Here is a 17,319-nt window from a genome sequence, read left to right as displayed (position 1 = left end):
ACCTGGGTGGCACCTAGTCTCCTCTAGCCTTGCCAGGGCCACCTCGGCCCCTGGGATGAGAAAGCCCTGTGCCAGCAGCCACTGTCCCGATCATTTTCCCTGCGGGTGTCCCTGCCTGGCAGTGGGGTGGGATATCCGCAGGGATAGCCGTGTCTCCTGAGGAGCCCAAGGGCTCAGACAGCCAGAGAGGATTTCCCACAGTTCCCAGCCCTGTCGCCAGAGCAGGATGATGGCAATGGCACCCTTCAGTCGGGACAAGGGGACAGGCTGGGCACGGTGGTGACTGGGGAGAGGCAGGAATGTGCCTGCCGCTGCGTTCCTGCACGTGGGACACAGAGTCAGATCGGGACTGGCGACATATGACAGGGACTGGGACAGCGGGACACAGAGGCTGGAATGGTATAGGGGGGTTGTAGGGCACAGGGTGGGGAGAGAGACATAGGATGGGGCAGAGGGGGGAACACAGAGGCTGGAATGATGTTGCGGGGTTGTTAGAGACAGGACAGGAACACAGCGACCGGGAGTACATGGGAATTGGGATGGTAAACAGGACTGTGGATTGGAGATGGGGAGATTGGAAGCTCGGTGGGGGGAGACGCGGCGGGGAAGGGATGGGGCTGGGGCAAGCCCAGAGGTCCGGTGGGAACAGGGGAGATGGATGACAGGGGAGAGCCCCCGGCGGGGGAACGGGAAGGCGGGACGGGAACGCCATGAGGGGTGCCGGGCCGAGCCCCGCCCGCGCCGCGCACAGCATGCCGGGAGCCCGCGGGGACAGGGCCGGCCGTGCTCCCGCCCGCTTGGCCCCGCCTACCTCGGCCCCGCCTACCTCGCGTAGCTGGAAGCGCCACTCCCCCCAGAAGCTCCGCCCCATAAAGCCACGGGCCCCACGTTGACGCAAGAGGGCTGGCCCCGCTCGCCCCGCCTCTCTCGTTAAGCTCCGCCTACCCATGGGGCCCCCGTCCCTCCGGGCATGCCGGCAGGACTCGTCGCCCTGGGACTGGAAGCCCCCGCCTACTGGGCGTGTCCCTCCACCTAAGCCCCGCCTCCGCGGTACGCGCTCACCCTAAGCTCCGCCCACTCGGGAAGCTTCCGCCCTTCTGTTAAGCCCCGCCCCGCCGGCCCTCCGCCCCCCGCCCCGCAGAGCACGCCGGGAGCGGCGGGCGCGCGGCGATGGCGGGCGCGGGGCCGGGCGGGGGGCGGGATGGCGCCGTGAGGGCCGCGCTGGCCGTGGCCGCCGCGCTGGCGCTCGCCTTGGCCTGCCTGCTGCTGCGGGGCGCGCTGCTGGGCGCGGCGGCGCTGGGCGCGGCGGGCGCCTGGTGTGCCATGCGGCCCGGCCCGCCCGCGCCGCGCCCGCCCGGCAAAGCCGCCGCCAACGGGGGCCCGGCCGCCAGGGCCGCGCCGCGTCGCCCGCAGCCCGGGTAAGCAAGGGGAAGATCGGGGTAGAGCGGGCGGGGAAGCCCCAGACCGCGTCGGAGGTGCTGACCGCGCTCTGTCCCCACAGGGTGCCGCGCTGCCGGCCGCAGGCCCCGCGCCGCCGGTACCCGCTGCCTGAGGCCCGGCCGGCCGTGCCGCTGTGCTTGCCCGCCGCCCGCTGGGAGGGCGGCTCCCCCCGCAGCACGCCTTGGGCCCGCCGGGCCGGGCCGCTCCGCAGCCCCGTCACCGTGAGAATCGCCCCGCCAGCCGTCAGCATCGCCCGATCCCCAGCGTGAGTACGGGGGAGCCCCGCTTGTCAGCCACGGTGGGGACCAGGACGCTGTGGGGAACGCTCAGTCCCCTGTGCTGTGCCCGGGAACAGCATCCCATCCTGAGCGCTGCCATGTACCTGGGGGGATGGTGCTGTCCAAACCTCCGGGAAGGGCTGCAGGGCAGAGCTGTGTCCGCCCTTCTGTGGGGGGATCAGACCGGGACCCCAGCCTGTCTCACACCTCACTGTGCTCTGTTCCACAGTCTAGAACAGCTGGTCTCGCCTCTGGCCTTCCCAGCCACCAGCAGCCCTGACCCATGTGCGAAGGAGACTGTGCTGAATGCCATCAGGGAGAGCAGGAAAAGGGCTGTGGAGGAGGAGGAGGACCAGACTTTTGAGAATGATCTGGAGACCAAAAGAAGGTAAAAAGGGACCTGTTGAAGTTGCAGACAGTGTGTTGGGAAGGTCACAATTGGGATTCTTGCTCCAGAGGTGACCAATGGGATGTGTCCCAGAGCATGCCAGGCTCCATGAGACCTGGAGTCAGGGCTGGAAAAGTACTGTGAGAAGTTAACTGCAGAGAGGAAGCACACCCCATCCATCACCCAGTCATTCGTGCTGCATCTGAAAGTCCTCCTTTGCAGTGGAAGGAATGTGGTTTAGGTGTGGGTCCAGTGTGTTTCCCTGCCTGGCTGGGATGTGTTTTGGGAGGCCTAGATGGGAACAGGCTTGTCTCCTCACAGGGGTTTGAAGACTGAGAAAGCATGGTGGGAAATGTTGGTATCTGCTGTGGGCTCTGTCCTTCCGTCAGCCTCAGGCTCCCAGGAGAGATGGGATTACCAGGTGGAAGCATTGCACTTGGAGAGCTCCAAGCACTTCCCTTCTGAGCTGATCTAGCAGTGGGAGGTGAAACAAGAGAGAAAGTGAGACACTGCTGCTTTTGTTACTCAAGGCCAGCAACTTCCATCCCTGAGTTGGAAGGAGGGAGGGTGCTACGTTTTTGCCTGTGTCCATAGGAAGGACAAGGAGCAAATCCTGAGAACCATGGTTTGCCAAAGCCTTTCCAACCACCCAGCCACAGCACTGTTTTGCTGTCCCACCCTCCTGCTTTTCCTAGAATCACAGGATGATTTGGGTTGGAAGGGACCTTAAAGGTCATCCAGTGCCACCCTCTATAATAGGCAGGGACATGCTCCACTAGACCAGGGTGCTCCAAGCCCTGTCCAGCCCGGCCTTGAGCACTTCCAGGGATGAGGCAGCCACACTTTGTCTGGACAGCCTGTTCCAGGGCATCACCACTCAGAGGGAAGTATTTATTCTGTATATCCAGTCTAAATTACCCTGCTTTCAATTTGAAGCCTTTCCTCCTTGTCCTATGATGGCACTTCTTGATGCAGTCCTTCTCCAGTTTCCTTGCAAACCCCTTCAGATCCTGAAAGGCTGCTGGGATCTCCACACAACCTTCTCTGCTTCAGGCTGAGCAGCCCCTGATGTCTCAGCCTGTTTCTACAGGGAAGGTGCTCTAGTCCCCTTACTGAATTCGTTGCTCTTTTCTGCACTTGCTCCAAAAGTTGTCTTGTCCTTCATAGTTATGTCCATGGAGACTCTTCCATCTGGGCTGGGATGGGGGGCTGAGACTGGGGCATTGTCCTGCCCCGGGGCTGCTGCTGTAGGTGGCCCAAGGAGCAGAGCAGGGTAAAGCAGGCACACTGTCCTCTTGCAGCACTGAATTCCCATCTCTGAATGCTTGGCTCATTGGATCTGAGCCCCACAGGAGCCAATCAGGACAACAGAATGTGTGCGCAGACAAAATCAGTTCAGTGTATTTTTCTTTAAACTGTTTTTGTAATATGTTGATACACAGCTCTGCCACAAAAGCCAATTTTGAAGGCATTAATGTCTGGCAAGCACAAGGAATGGTTGTGGGTAGAAAATTTTGTGTACTTGGTGGACAGAAAGGAGCTGTGTCAGCTGGCGAGTGTGGGACCACCTGTGCCTTGGAGTCAGCTTGCCCTGGGCTTGAGGGGAGCTTTTGGCCAAGTGACAGGGCTGTCCTGCACCTCCAGTTCCACTTTACAGCAGGGTGTCTTTTGACACTTCAGATCCTCATGAAATCATAATGGGAAGGGGAACTCAGTTTTTTACTTGAACTGTCCAGGGCATTGGTTAGGAAGAGGTCAGAGCTCAAGTCTGTTAAGAAAAACTGAGCAGCTCATTTCTAGAAGTATTTTGGCTTAGAGTAATGGATTTAAGCAGTTTTTTTTTACATGGAATTATTGTGCCAAGCAGGCAGCTGGATGAGCTCCCGGTGTTTGGGGTGAGAATCAGTGAGGACAGGCCTATAGGGAGAGAAAATCTGCAGCAGGGTGTAGGTGGGGAAAAGCTCTGTCCTGAGTATTGGGTGCCAGGAAAAAAGCAAGGTTTGATCTCTCTCTGGGTGCTCAGCCTGCCTTTCCCTAGGCTGGGAGAGGCTTCCACACTGTCATAGGCTTTCACACTCTCTTCCCACAGGCGCCACGACAGCAGTGGAAGTGGGCAGTCAGCATTTGAGCCACTGATAGCTAATGGTGCCCCTGCTTCTCTTATACCCAAGTAAGTGCCCAACAGCCAAAAGCAACTCCTGGAATGGGAGGGAGCAAATGTCTGTGGGATCTGAAAAAGGGAGCTTGGGTTTTGCTTGCAGAGCAAGAGAGATTATGATTGTGGCTTGAGTCTGTCACCTGTGACAGCAAGGCTGTGCTGCTGCTGAGAGTTGTTTCTAAGCAGGATTTCCTTCCTCCACCTGCCCTGTATGAAAAGGACCAATGGGCAGGAGCGGTGAGGAGCTCATCAAACCTTCATCCCCCTCCAGGCCAGGCTCTCTGAAGAGGGGCCTCATCTCCCAGTACCCAGAGGACTGCTCCAACAAGAGGTCTCGCACCTCCTCCATGAGCTCCCTCAGCAACACCTACGCCGGCGGGATCCCCAGCTCCATCCGCAACGCCATCGCCAGCTCCTACAGCTCCAGCCGGGGCCTCTCACGGGTAGGGACACTGGATCTTGGCATTCTCTTGGGATCACCCGTGTAATCCCAGCTCTGGGCTCGTGAGGAGACAGCGGTGTGGCAGGGTGTCTGGACCCAGTGTGGCTCAGCCTGGCAGTCTCACCAGCTCAGAGAGCAGGTGAGCTGTGGGCCATGGGCCAAGCAGCAATTATTTCATTTTTGGAGGAGTCCCAGGTTGAGCTGTACTGCTCTTTTACACCAAAACAAGAAAGAGACTGTTTCCTCCTCTCTCTCCTGCCTCTTGGTCAGTCTGCTAGACTGGATAGATCCAGGTGAAGGAAAAAATGGCATTGCTGTGCTGACATCTTTTCATCAGGAATCAGCAGTGTGGGAGCCATGTGTTCTCGTTCTGACCCAGGTCCCACCTGCTGACAGTGATGGAGCACTGCTTGTGGCCTGGCTGGGCTTGCAGGTGCCAGGGACAGAAAGCCATGGCTACTGGAGCTTTGTCTGTGTGGGGAAAGGTTTGCTCCAGGCGGAGGGAGGGAGGGGTTTGCTGGGACTGCAGAGAGTCTCACCCTTGCATTGCAATCCATCTGCCTTGAACCCCTGGCAAGGAGGTGCTGCCTCCTGCCAGAGCAACCCCACACACAAGGGTGTCCAAAGCAGTTGAGAAAGACCACCTGTGTCACACACCTGTGTCACACAAAGGCAAGTGCCCAGAAGTGTACTCCCTCCCTGGGCTCAGTCAGGGCAGTAAAGGCCCTGGAGGCTGCTTTTTCCTTATGTGGGTTCAGCTTAGGGTGGCCAGATTTTGTGCTCCCTAAAATGTGGAGGGGAGTTTAAGTGGTGGTGAAGCAGGAGAAGCTCTGAGCTCATTGGGCTCAACAACCATGGCCCTGGGCAGTGGGGCTTATTGTGGGAGAGCAGGGGGCCTGTACTCTCTGCCAGACCCATGCCAAGTTACTGCTGGTATCTCTCTGCATTCCAGCTGTGGAAGAGAAGAGGTGTGAGCGTGTCCCCTCTGTCCAGCCCAGCGTCCTCCCGCCCCCAGACACCAGAGTGGCCTCTCAAGAAAGCCAGGTAATCAGCTGATGGCCAGCCAGCAAGAGAGCATCTTAGCATGCAAATCCCACTTTCCACTGGAGCTGGGACAGTCCAGGCCCCTCTCCTGCACACAGTGGTGTAGAGACCCACTTGTGTCAACTGGTCTCCCTGTCACCTTGTCATGCTGTGGTGTGTCTAAGCTGTGTCACCCCTGGCCCACTCCCCATTAAGGTCAGAGATTTAAGGGCACAGGTTGCCACAGTAGTGATGGTGCTTGGTGGCATTGGCCTGGCCAGGATTGCCAGATCATTAGGAGGAGACAGGCCCTGATTTTTGCCTTGTCAAAGCCAAATCCCAGGATCTGTATTTTAGTGCCTGCCTTGGAGCACAGCCTGTGTTCTCCTCTTTCCAAAATCAGAGGAGCCTGAACTTATGTCAGAACTAAAACTGGCACAACCACCTGGATGGGCCCAACCTGCAAGGGGCAGTGACTGCCATCTACCCTCCTGAGGCTGACTCATCTTGTGGAGGGTGCACAGGCTCAACCAAGCTGAGTCTGGAGGAGGAAGCAATTCCTCTGCCTGGAGTTGGGCAAAGCTTTTGTCTTGAGATCTGTTTGCAGGAGGCAGATAAACACCAGGGATACTCCTGCAAGTCTTCAGCCTGTTCAGTCTCAACCTGCTCCCTGCAGACAGGGCTGGCTGGGCCCAGGGTTGACTGTAACTGTCCCTCCTGCTTACACAGGGAAGAAGAGTCACAGCATTCCAACGCTTCCACCCCAGTGAAATCAGACAAGGAGCTGCAGCCAGAGAAAGGTAAGTGTAGCTGTGCCCTGACACTGCACCCAGGTCACCAGTGCAAGCAAGAGAGCGGGACAGGAGGCAGTTGAGGTCTGCAGTGGAATTGGCTTGAGGGATCACCTGGAAACTTGGCATGTGCTGGTCCCAAGGCAGTAGCCCTTCTGCCCTCAGTGACTGCCCTAGTGGGATTTCCAAGTGACAAGGGGATGCTGACAGTGTTGGGGTGCTAGCAGATGCCTGGGAACTGGCTTGCCCGAGCAAGCTCCAGCTCCCAGCCCAGCATGGGTCAGGTGTCAGCCTTGATCCGCAAACTGCAGTGGCATGAGTAGTACTCTGACCGAATTCCAGTCTGAGCTTATGCCAATGCTTCCTCAGCTAAAATGGAGAGGAAATCCTCTGTGCCCATGGCAGATGGGCCCCATAATACAGTGCCAGCTGTGGCATGTGGTTTGGGTAAGGCAGCATGTTGGCACAATCCATGGAGCTCGGAAGGGGCCACTGCCCCACAGAGCCCACCAGCCTCATGTGACAGACCTCCTGGATGTGAAGCTGCTCTTCAGGGTATCACAACCTTGTCCTCAGCTTAAAACCATGCCCCTGCCCTCTGAGTCGGGCCACCCAGAGTGGGGTCAGAAGGGACAGACCCATCACTACAACCAAACACTTCTCTGCCCAGAGCTCGGCCTAACTTGTCTCCTTCTGTAGGTGTGGAGTCACCGGTGTGGAAGAAGCAGAATTCCCTGAGCCCACCATCTGCTTCGGGGAGCAGTGGGAAGCGCAAGCGGAAGATCCCATTGCTGTCATCTTTCCGTGGGGACCAGCTAGTGCTGGTATGTTGCTGTCTCACAGCCTTTTTGGTCCCGCTCTGGCAATAGAATGTGCTCACTGCAATTTCTGCAGGGCTGGGGGCGCACTGACCTGCCTGCCCTCAGGAAGGAGGCCCCGTCCTTGGTCGAGTGGGAAGTGACGCTCTCCCCAGCCCCAGTGTCTGGTGGGCTGTGCGTGGTTGTGCTGCCTGCTGCCGGACCAGGTAATGGCCTGGGGAGGGCCTGCCATGCCCTCAGTGCCACGCCGGGGGCCCACCAGTGTCCGGGACCCGAGTAGCTGCGGCAGGACCACCTGCTTCACAGGGCTCACCACAGACAGTCGCCAGCACGCCTTCAGAGAGGCTCTGCCCGCTTCCCTGGGAAGGAGCTAAGCTGCTGCTGCTCTCTCTTGGCAGCCCCCACCACCTCAGCTGGGCTACTCCGTCACCTCAGAGGACCTGGATGCAGAGAAGAAGGCAGTGCTGCAGTGGTTCAACAGTGTCTTGGAGGATAAGGCTGGTAAGGATGGGCTGGAAATGTTGGAGGAGTAGGAGCAAGCTTGGGTCTGGGGGTGCTCTTGATGCCTTCCAGCTGAAGAAATCTCATGCTTTGTGGTGCTGGGTGAGGTTGCCCAGGGCTGTAGGGTGTAGGTGCAGCTCCCCTGCCTGCTGGGAAACTCTGCTAAGGGTTTGTTCCTCACAGCCAGTTGTGGGTCCTGATATCTTGCTGTTTCCCTGTAGATGCAGTCGCCAGCACCACTGCAGAGACAATGCCTGTGTCCAAGCCGCCGGTGTTTGTTGTGACCTCCGCTGGGCCTATGCCTGCCTCCACAGCTCCTGCCCCGGGCAGCTCCTCACTTCTGGACAGTCTGAAGAAGATGCAGAGCAGCCAGGCTGTATCCACAACATCAGGTGAGGCGGAGGAGGAGAGTTGGCACAGTGGAATGCCAGCAGAGTCAGGCAGGTGCAGCAGGAACTCCTCGTTGTCTCTGCATGAAGCAGCTGACAAAAACCATCTGTTCAAATGCTCTGCTGGCAGCAGAGCTAGCATTCAGGGCTTGAGGGGACGCCTTTGGGGATGCTGAGCCCGTGGTCGTGCTGGAAGCTATGGTAACTGGAGGGCTAGGTGTGATGGGAGCCTTTGCAGCCGTAGGTCAGTACCATGGCCGAAAGGTGGGCTTCTAAAGGTGTCCCCTTGTCCATAAATAAGCTCTTTCCCCTTTCCAGATTCCACTGGAACTGTGGCAGCATCCCAGCCACCTCCGTCAGCTGCACAGCCACCTGCTCCTGCTGTGTCATTGGAGTCAAGCTCTCTGCCTGCCATCTCTGCTGACACCAAGCCTGTGCCTGTATTGAGCACACCTTCCCCCAGTGCTCCCACTGCCCTGGTGGTGCAACCCCCCAGCAGCCTGGCCTCTCCTGTGTTCACTGAGCTGGGCCAGACGCCCAGCAAGCCTCCCTCCTTCCAAAAGCCAAGCATCCTGTTCGGGATGCTGAACACCCCGCCAGCCAGCCAGCCAGCAGTGACTGCGGCCGCTACCGTGCCCACCACGGCCACTGCTACACCCACTGCATCCACTGCTGTGCCCACCCCACCCACTGCCATGCCCGCCACAACCCCCATCTTCAAACCCATCTTCGGTGCTGTGCCGAAGAGTGAGAACGCAGCAGTCTGCACGGCTGTCACTTCCACCACAGCCACCATGCCCGTAAGCTCAGGCCCTGCCTCAACGTCCTCCACATCCTCCATATTCAAGCCCATCTTTGGCAGCATCACTGCAGCTTCATCTCCAGCAAAAGTTTCTCCTTTTGCCTTCAAACCTGCGGCACAGCCGGCCTCAGAGCCGACAACTGCCTCCACAGCTGCTCTGGCAGGAATCACGGGTCTTCCAAACGTCATCTTCACCACTGCAGCTACAACTGCCACCACCCAGAGTTCCTCCACGGATGCCACCATTAAACCTGTCTTCAGCTTTGGACCGAACCCGCCTGCTTCCGCTGGCCCTGCTGCTAGTGTGACTGTCAATGCTGCCACCTCCACCAGCACAACACAGCCCTTCCTGTTTGGAGGCCTCTCCAGCTCTGCTCCCAGCACAGAAACCAGCTTTACCCCCTCAGGGCCTGTGTTCCAGTTTGGGAAGCCACCTCCAGCTGCAGTCACTGCCACCACCAGTGTCCCAGGAGGCCCTGCCTTTGGCCAGGTACCTTCAAACTCAACGGTTGCTGCCACCACTGTGGGCTTTAGCATATTCGGGAGCACTACACTGACCACCTCTGCCCCAGCCACCACAGCTCAAGTGCCACCGACATTCGGCTCCTCAGTTTCAGCTTTTGGCAGCTTTTCAGCCAGCGCAAAGCCACCGCCACCGTACCCTGGCACTGGGAGCCAGCTCACCTTCAGCACTGGGGCTGCTGAGAGCCAGGTGCCCACCAGCAAGCCTGCTGCTGGCCCCATCAGCTTCACCCCCTCGTTCAATTTCGGAGCCTCCCCGGCACAGTCGGTGGCTCAGCCAGCATTTGGCAGCGGTGCCCAGCCAGCCTTTGGCACAACCAGTGCCCAGGGCTCCTTTGGCACCAGCAGCACCCAGGCAGCATTTGGGACCACCACCTCGGTGTTTTCTTTTGGAACAGCCACCTCCACCACATCCAGCTTTGGTGCCACCACCCAGACCACAAGCAGCAGCACCGGTGCCAGTGTCTTTGGCACCACTCCATCTCCATTCACTTTTGGGGCCAGCACCCAGCCAGGCCCCTCCACCAGCGCCTTTGGGATGGGTACACCGGGCCTCAGCAGTGGGTCCCCAGCTGTGGCCTTCAGCTTCGGGGCTGGGCAGAGTGGGGCAGCCCCGGCAGCAGCGCCCTTCGGCTCATCTCTGCCGCAGAGTGCACTGGGAGCGCAGGGCCAGAGCACGCCCTTCGCCTTCACCATGAGCAGCACTCCCAACAGCAAGCCTGCATTTGGAGGTGAGTCATTATGGAGCCATGGAATGGGTCATGTTTTAGGAGGCCTTCAGGATAATGTCTCTGCCATTGGCAGAGACACCTTCCACTAAACCAGGTTGCTCAGGGCCCTGTCCAACGTGGCCTTGAACATTTCCAGGATGGGATGGGGGCAGACAGGCCATCTTGAGGATCTAGAGTTGGGCAGGAATATTTCTGATGGACCTTGCCAAGGTGCCCAGGGTCCACAGCCCTGGTGAGGCCAGTGCTCCTGCTATGCAGAGCCTTTCTGTACAAAGGGAAGGCACTCCCATCACTCCCTGTAGTGATCCTGCTCCTCTGGGGAGGGGAATCCCTAAACTCTGCTCATTGGCCCCTCTGAAGGCACCAGCTCCCCGACTTTGCCCATCCAAGTATCCTGCAGGAGCCGAGGTCATCTGAGTCCTTAAGAACCACCTGGAACACCTTAGTGAGCTGGAATGCTGCCAACCAGCACCTGCTCCATGGATTGTGCCTAACAGCAAAACTGTTAGGTTTCCCTAACACTTGAGATCCTCGCTGGATATTCCCAGCTCCCATGGAACTGAAACCACACAGTGAGCAACTCCTTGATCTAGCAAGGCCAAGGTCTTTGTTCCTCTCTGACAAATTCTTCTGTGCGGCCCTGCTGTTCAGAGAGTCCAGGGACTATCTGGAAGATGTAACTTTTGCATTAAAAGGGCTTTTCAGGAGCAGAGGCTGGTTCTGGGGGATGGATTGTGGTGCTTCAGCCCCCATAGAGCATCTTGTGCCTCCTCTGGGTGCCACCAGCTCCCAAAAGCTCTTTCTCCTTTGCTAACCCTGTCTCACAGTGACCTGTTGCTTTCCAGGAGCTTCAGTGCCCACCTTTGGGCAGGGCACGCCTGTCCCTGGAGCTGTGGGCAGTGGAAGCAGCACCCTTTCCTTCAGGACACCCAGCACTCCTGCCTCAAGCTTTGGAGGAGTCGGCACTTCCTTTGGTAAGGAGGGAGTTGATGCTCCAGCCTTGGGGAGCTCATGGGTCACGGTGTCCCCTTAGGCTGGGGACAGTGGTAGGGCCAGGTGTTCTCTGGGAGACGGCTCAGGGAGTACATGCTGGACTCTTGCCAAGTCTTGCATTCCTCCCAGGGTGAGGATTGCACTGATTCCAAAGCTAGCAACCTGAGCAACCTTTCTGCTTCCAGGTTCATCCACTCCCACCTTCTCCATCGGGGCAGGATCCAAGATGGGCACTCGCCAACGGCTGCAGGCACGGAGGCAGCACACCCGCAAAAAGTAGCCCTGGTGCTGCTGGGCTCCACTGGCTCACGTGTGGGGGCCTCTGGACTGGAGCTGTCCCTATGGTGGGACCAGGCCCCGTCCCTGACACCCACTGGATGATAAGCCAAACTCTTGTTACTTGAACAGTTCCAGACCCAAGACTGGACAACTCTCTGTACATATCCACAATGTTCTTTTCCCTCAATTTATTTTGCCTTGTTTAATAATGTGTACATTTCTCCCCATTTGCTTCTTGTAGCTGTTTCCATGCCCCTTCCCAGCCCTCAGCCAGCCCCAAGGCCTTGTCCCGCTCAGAGCTTGGCTGGTGACATGCCGTGGTTCCGAGTTCCTGTCAGACACCATCTTCACCAGGTCCCAGAATCTTTCCCATTGTTCATCCTGTGGCCTGGTGAACATGGTCCCATGCCTGCAGCCAGGGTGAGTTCCAGCCTGGCTCTGTTTCGGTGCCACAGCTGACTGGCATGGGTGACACCCCTGGGACCCGATGTCCTGCTGCCTCCAGCTGAGGACATGCCATGGCCTGGGACCTGCGCTGGAGGCACGGGGTGAGGATGGGGGTCCCCCCACCCCCTCCCATCTCCGCTGCTTCGTGGGGCTGTGGGCTGCCCCCACCCTGCTCCGCAGTTCTGCTTTATCCGTGCTCCCGTTCCTGCACTCACTGAATCGAGTTTGGAGGAAGAGCTAAACCGTGTGTGTGGCGGCATGTTGGTTATGCCGGATTTGCTGTTTGGAGTTTCTTTTTCGGGGGCACCAGTCCTTGGGGGGAGACGTGCCCCGGCTAATTGGGTGTTGACAGTAGCATCACTGCGTGGCTGCTCGTGCTGGGGAGTTGTCCCTTCTATGTCGTGACTAAAAGGCAGCTAGGACAGGGGATTCCAACTATGGCAGTCTCTCCACTCCCTTTTCCTCTCTCTTTCTCCTCTCTTCCACATTTCAGGGGGCTCTGGAATTGCTCACAGAAGGAGGCCAGAGCAGATGCATTCTCCCCTCCATCCCAAATCCAAGTTGTTTTTCATTTTTCATCCCAGTGGATTTTACTAGCTCTTAGGAACTGTGGTGCTGCTTCCCTTGTCCCCATCCAGCCAGGAGTGAGATTCCCACCCTTCCCTGCCTTGGAGCTTCTGTGGAAGAGACTGCCAGAGCTGGGGGTCACCAAAGAGCCACCCCCTGCCCTGTCCCTGGTGAGGGATGGGCACTCCATTCCCAGGAGTGCTTTGCTGCTGGGTTTTTACTCTCCGAGCCGTGTGAGTGTGTGTGTTTGCTGGGGTCTAAATTTAAAAAAAAAAGAAAAAAAAAATCACAAATATTTAAACATTTTTTAGCAAAATAAAAATTTATTTTTATATTTAAGCTAAATTGCCTTCAAATTCCTTCAAGCTTGGTTCAGTGAAGTTGCCTACCCTGCAGCCGTTAGTGTTTAGCTATTCCCACCCTGCCTGTGCCTGTGGGAATGCACTGTGCTGGGAAAGGCAGCTGCATCCTGCGGGCTCTGCCATGCTCTCCCCACTGTTCATCATCCCCTTCCTTTTAAATGTGACGTATGTGGATGTGACTAAACCTTTTTTTGTTCGTTTTTTAAAGTTTTTAATTATTTCTCTGAGGGTGGGGAGCAGGAGCTCTGATGTTACGGTGCTGAGTGCCAGGGTCAAGACATCTCTCCCAGCAGAAAGGGCAGTTGATGGGCTCTGTGTGGCACAGAGGGGACACAGCCCTGTAGTAAGGGGACATAGAGGACCTCCAGGTCCTGATGGGAATGTTCTGGCCATCATCCACCAACGTGGCTGTGGGTGCAGTGGACCAAGAGCAGCCAAGCTGGGAAAATGTGTCCTTGGGGTTGGAGGAAGCAGAGGGCAAGGGGCTATTGCCTGCAAAGACTGACCTTGGGTGTCCTTCCCTGTGCCCGTTAGGATTCTGGGCCAGGAGAGCACCTGCTCCTCGTCCTTGAGGTGCCAGGGTTTGGCCAGGTCAGCTCTGAGAAGATGGGGATGAGCTGGGACAAGGTTGAGGCCACCCTGACTCTGGGTCCTGCCCCCAGGTAGCTGCCCCGTGTAGTCCCACACACCTGTGAGGAGCCAGGCTGTCCCTTCCCTGCCACACAGGCCCTGCTGGGAGAGCCCCTTGTGCTTGGGGAGAGGCTGGGTTTTAACTGACTGAAGACTTGGATCATTCCTGGTGTGGCTGATGAGGATTTTAGTGTGAATGTGCAATTTTTGTTTCCCTGCTTCTTATGTCTCCAGTTTAAAATAAAATGAACTGTGTTCACTTGGCTGTGCCCATGTATGTTTCCTGGGGCTGGGATTCCCAGGGCAGGGTGGTGCTAGTGGGGTTCAGGTGGAGCACCCTCTGGCTCATGTGTCCTTGCTCCCCCAGTTCAAAGAGAGGGAGAGGATTATTATTATTATTATTATTTCACCTTTTTCCCTCCCACTATGCCTCTACTATGAGCAGTGGCAGTTTCAGGGCAGGACTACACAAACACACTGGAAAAAAAAACAGCAAAAAGAGAAACTTTTAATCTGCTTCATCCCTACAGTGAATTTTTTTCAGGAGGTAACATGATAAACTACCCTTAATCGAGCTGGAGGACCCCAGCCTTGCAGGGTGCAGAGTGGAGATTGCCTTGGGAGCAAACCTGGGGCAGGGGCTGGCTGCAAGGGGCAGCCCTGGGTGAGCAGTTGCCCCTTCCTGGCACCAGGGTGGTCCCGGCATTGGCACTCAGTCCCCAGCGTTACAGAATTCTCGCTGACTGCAGTTAGCAAAGAGCTTGACTTGTGTTCAGGCCAGTATGTGTTCCCCACAGCCACAGCTGTGCAGGGGTTTGTCCAGAAAATGTTGTTTCATTCTTTCACCCGCTGCTTTTTCTTTTTCCTCTTCTTGGGAGCTGCTCCTGGCTCTGTTCCCTCTCCTGGCTGCAGGCTCTCCTTGGCTGCTGCAGGCAGGGCGCTGTAGACAAGAGCAAACGGCCTGAGCCACAAACACCCCCTAACACCCTCCCCAGGGTGCCCCCCGAAGCAGCCCCCACAGCCCCCTCACCTGGGGGCAGCAGCCCCTTCCCTGCACCGCTCCAGCACAGCCACGAAGAAGCCTTGGGTGAAGGTCTCTGCAGGGGAAGCACGGAGGCAGCTCTCTGCTCCAGAGAAGGCCGCGAGCCCTCGGCAGGGCCACGACGGGAAGGCGGTCACCAGCCTGCGGCACGGAAAAGGGCTCAGCACCAACCCTGCCCTACAGCCCCCCAGGCTCCCTAAGCCAGACCCACCTGAAGGCCGAGCCCCACTCCTGCAGTACAGCCTGCACCACATCCTCGTTCTCTTCCTGGTGCAGGGAGCAGGTGGAGTAGACCAGGCGCTGGAGAGCTGGGAAGCTCAGGGCATGGCTGAGGACGCGGCGCTGGAAGCCAGCCAGCGCCTGCAAGCGCTCAGCACTCGGGGCCGCCTCCTCCCCCGGCCCCCGCGTCACCATCCCTGCCGGACGGGAGCTGTCACCCGGGGTTTGCACACCCACGGCCCAGTTCCAGGGCAGCAGCTGGAGCCCCACACATTACCTGAGCCGCTGCAGGATGGGTCGAGAAGGATGTGGGTTACCCTGCTGTATTTGCGGTCTCTGGGGTCCACGGTGAGGAAGTCCTGCTGGACCAGCTGACAGCCAGTGACCCCTGCCCGTGTCAGCAGTGTGTTCATGGTGGCCACGCGCTTGGGGTCCACATCAAAGGCAAAGATCTGTCTGAAGGCAGAGCCAAGCGCCCAAGACAAGCCGTGAACAGACCACCTGGCCTCCAGGAACACTCAAATACTGGGCAGGCAGACCTTGAGAGCTGCCTCCCCTCTGGCAGGGTTATGGAACGGGACCAGGGCTGGCGGCTGGGATGAACCCCTATGAGACTTCACGTCCCCTCAGGTCCTTCCAGTGGCCCAGAAGTGACCAGCTCACCTGAGTTGGTGACAGGTTGTAGCTCCTCCTGCCACCTTCTTGTGGGCTCAGGGGGACCAGGGCCACCGCCCCCCTTCCCTCCACCCCTGCACACAACTCTGCCCTCACCCTTTGTTCTTCAGGATGGCAGCCAGGTGGCTTGTCTTGTTCCCAGGGGCAGCACAGGCATCGATGACATGGGAGCCAGCAACAGGACCAAGGAGGAAGGCTGGGAGGCAGCTGGCCTGCAAGAGGATAAAGACCATCAGAGGGGTGGGCAGAAACACCTGCCCCCTCCTCAGGAGGCAGGGCCGATGCTGTGGAGTCACAAGGACCACCATGACACAGGGCCAAGGCCATCACCACGCTCCACTAAAAGCCTTGGCCAACCCACAGCCCCCTGCTCCTCCCAACTCCCACAGGGATTTTATACCCCAGAATTTCATCTTGAACCATCAAAGAACAGAAGCAAAGCCCCACGGGTGTCCCACAGTTTCTGCTTTGACTTAAATGCGGCAGCAAGCTGAGCCACTGTGGAAAGGAGCTCACCCTTCATCCCTGTCAGTAGTTTTCCTGCCCCTGCAACTTTCTGCTCCCCAGTTCCCCCACCTTGTCCTGCAGAATTATGTGTCCTGAAGTATACAGCAGGTTGTCGTGGAGGTGCGTCTGTGAAGGGAAAACTAACAGCTCCGGAAGATGCAGATCCAACATGAATTTTTTTCCAGAAAGGGCCTTCATCTCCTCCACACTGTCCAAGAGACACAGGGAGCATGAATACAAAGTCCTAATCCCACTGCTCACAGCAGAGCCCAGCCTGAGAAATCCCTTCATGCCACAGCTCCTCACCAGCTCCAGGCAGCACCCAGATAGGCAGCATCTAAGAGTGGGGAGTGATAGAGACCCCAACCCAACCACTCTGAGCACCAAGCTCCGCAACCCTTCAACCCACCAGACCTCATCCCACTTGCTGACATTCTAGGAAAGGTGGGATAGCAGAAAGAAACACTCACCTGGATGCCTTGCCCAGATAGGCATATCCCTGGCGCTTGAAGAACTCGATCACATCGTCCACACAAGTCTTCAGGGTGTTGATCCGGACATAGCGTGGGACCTGGGAGGCTGCAAGGGGCCGGACAGGTCAGACACAGACCCCACTGCTCCCAGCACAGGGTGCCCACCCAGCCCGAGCGCACTCACCTGCGGCGCTTACCGCCTTCTCCGGGGCCAGCAGGTCCTCGTTGCGGCTCACCTTGCGCCGCACCTTCATGCGCGCCAGCTCGGCCTCCAGCCGCGCCCGGTGCCGCCGGGCCAGGGCCTTCCACCGGCCCCCGCACTTCAGCCCCTTGCCGAAGAGCAGGTCATACACCAAGACCTGCGGGGAGGGGACGAGGTGAGCCCGGCCCCGCCGCCCCAGGCCACCGCGGCTCCGGGACACCGCGACCCGGGGATTCTGCGCATCCGGGACGGCGCGGCTGCAGCACACGGCCCCGGGCCCAGCGATTCCGCGGACGGCCGTACCTTCGCCAGCTGCGGCGGCAGCTTCTTCTCGGCCTGCAGCAGCGCGGCTCCATCCAGCAGCTTCTCCAGCACCGAGGCGTAGCGGAGGGTCTCGGACACCAGCGCGTACAGCTGCCGGACATGCTGCGGAGCAGCCAGCGATGAGCGCCGGGCTCCGGGCTCCCCCCGCCCTCCCGGGCGCGACTTCCCCGGCCGCCCCGCAGCCCCGCTCCCTCCGGGCGCACCGGGAAGCCGCTGTTGTACACGAGGCTCTTCAGGCCGCCCTCGCCGCGCTCCAGCCCCGCCAGCACCGCGGCCGCCGCGCTGTACAGCGCCATGTGCGCCCCGCGCCGCTTCC

At 58.5% G+C, this 17,319-nt stretch overlaps 2 protein-coding genes across 2 annotated transcripts; one reads left to right on the top strand and one right to left on the bottom strand.

The window, feature by feature from the left end:
• The first annotated feature begins 947 nt into the window (after positions 1-947).
• On the top strand, positions 948-12,020 carry POM121 (POM121 transmembrane nucleoporin). Its single transcript, XM_058037854.1, has 14 exons — positions 948-1,050; positions 1,142-1,357; positions 1,414-1,705; positions 1,948-2,106; positions 4,196-4,276; positions 4,536-4,707; positions 5,659-5,750; positions 6,459-6,529; positions 7,220-7,344; positions 7,737-7,839; positions 8,061-8,231; positions 8,547-10,283; positions 11,129-11,257; positions 11,462-12,020. Exons 1-14 carry the CDS (start codon positions 948-950, stop codon positions 11,554-11,556), a joined length of 3,546 nt encoding a protein of 1,181 aa, XP_057893837.1. The 3' UTR covers positions 11,557-12,020.
• A 2,029-nt stretch (positions 12,021-14,049) lies between these two features.
• NSUN5 (NOP2/Sun RNA methyltransferase 5) lies at positions 14,050-17,319 on the bottom strand. The gene is made up of 10 exons (XM_058037659.1): positions 17,207-17,319; positions 16,983-17,105; positions 16,662-16,836; positions 16,475-16,583; positions 16,074-16,212; positions 15,594-15,709; positions 15,100-15,278; positions 14,815-15,019; positions 14,592-14,744; positions 14,050-14,501 (listed from the first exon to the last, which is right to left on the bottom strand). Exons 1-10 carry the CDS (start codon positions 17,297-17,299, stop codon positions 14,396-14,398), a joined length of 1,398 nt encoding a protein of 465 aa, XP_057893642.1. The 5' UTR covers positions 17,300-17,319; the 3' UTR covers positions 14,050-14,395.

Source organism: Melospiza georgiana, chromosome 19 (assembly GCF_028018845.1).
Source record: "Melospiza georgiana isolate bMelGeo1 chromosome 19, bMelGeo1.pri, whole genome shotgun sequence".
Lineage (NCBI taxonomy): Eukaryota > Metazoa > Chordata > Aves > Passeriformes > Passerellidae > Melospiza > Melospiza georgiana.
The sequence above is the reverse complement of the archived record's forward strand: the minus strand, read 5'-3'. Positions and strand labels throughout refer to the sequence as shown.

What these genes read in the sequence shown, in the direction of transcription:
- NSUN5 (XM_058037659.1), bottom strand. Translation starts at nt 17,299, where the DNA reads ATGGCGCTGTACAGCGCGGCGGCCGCGGTGCTGGCGGGGCTGGAGCGC. An exon ending in TGTACAACAGCGGCTTCCCG is followed by an intron (nt 17,106 to 17,206) that starts GTGCGCCCGGAG and finishes GCTGCTCCGCAG; the next exon opens with CATGTCCGGCAGCTGTACGC. An exon ending in ACATAATTCTGCAGGACAAG is followed by an intron (nt 15,710 to 16,073) that starts GTGGGGGAACTG and finishes ATCCTCTTGCAG; the next exon opens with GCCAGCTGCCTCCCAGCCTT.
- POM121 (XM_058037854.1), top strand. Translation starts at nt 948, where the DNA reads ATGGGGCCCCCGTCCCTCCGGGCATGCCGGCAGGACTCGTCGCCCTGG. An exon ending in AGCATCGCCCGATCCCCAGC is followed by an intron (nt 1,706 to 1,947) that starts GTGAGTACGGGG and finishes TCTGTTCCACAG; the next exon opens with TCTAGAACAGCTGGTCTCGC. An exon ending in AGGAGTCGGCACTTCCTTTG is followed by an intron (nt 11,258 to 11,461) that starts GTAAGGAGGGAG and finishes TTCTGCTTCCAG; the next exon opens with GTTCATCCACTCCCACCTTC.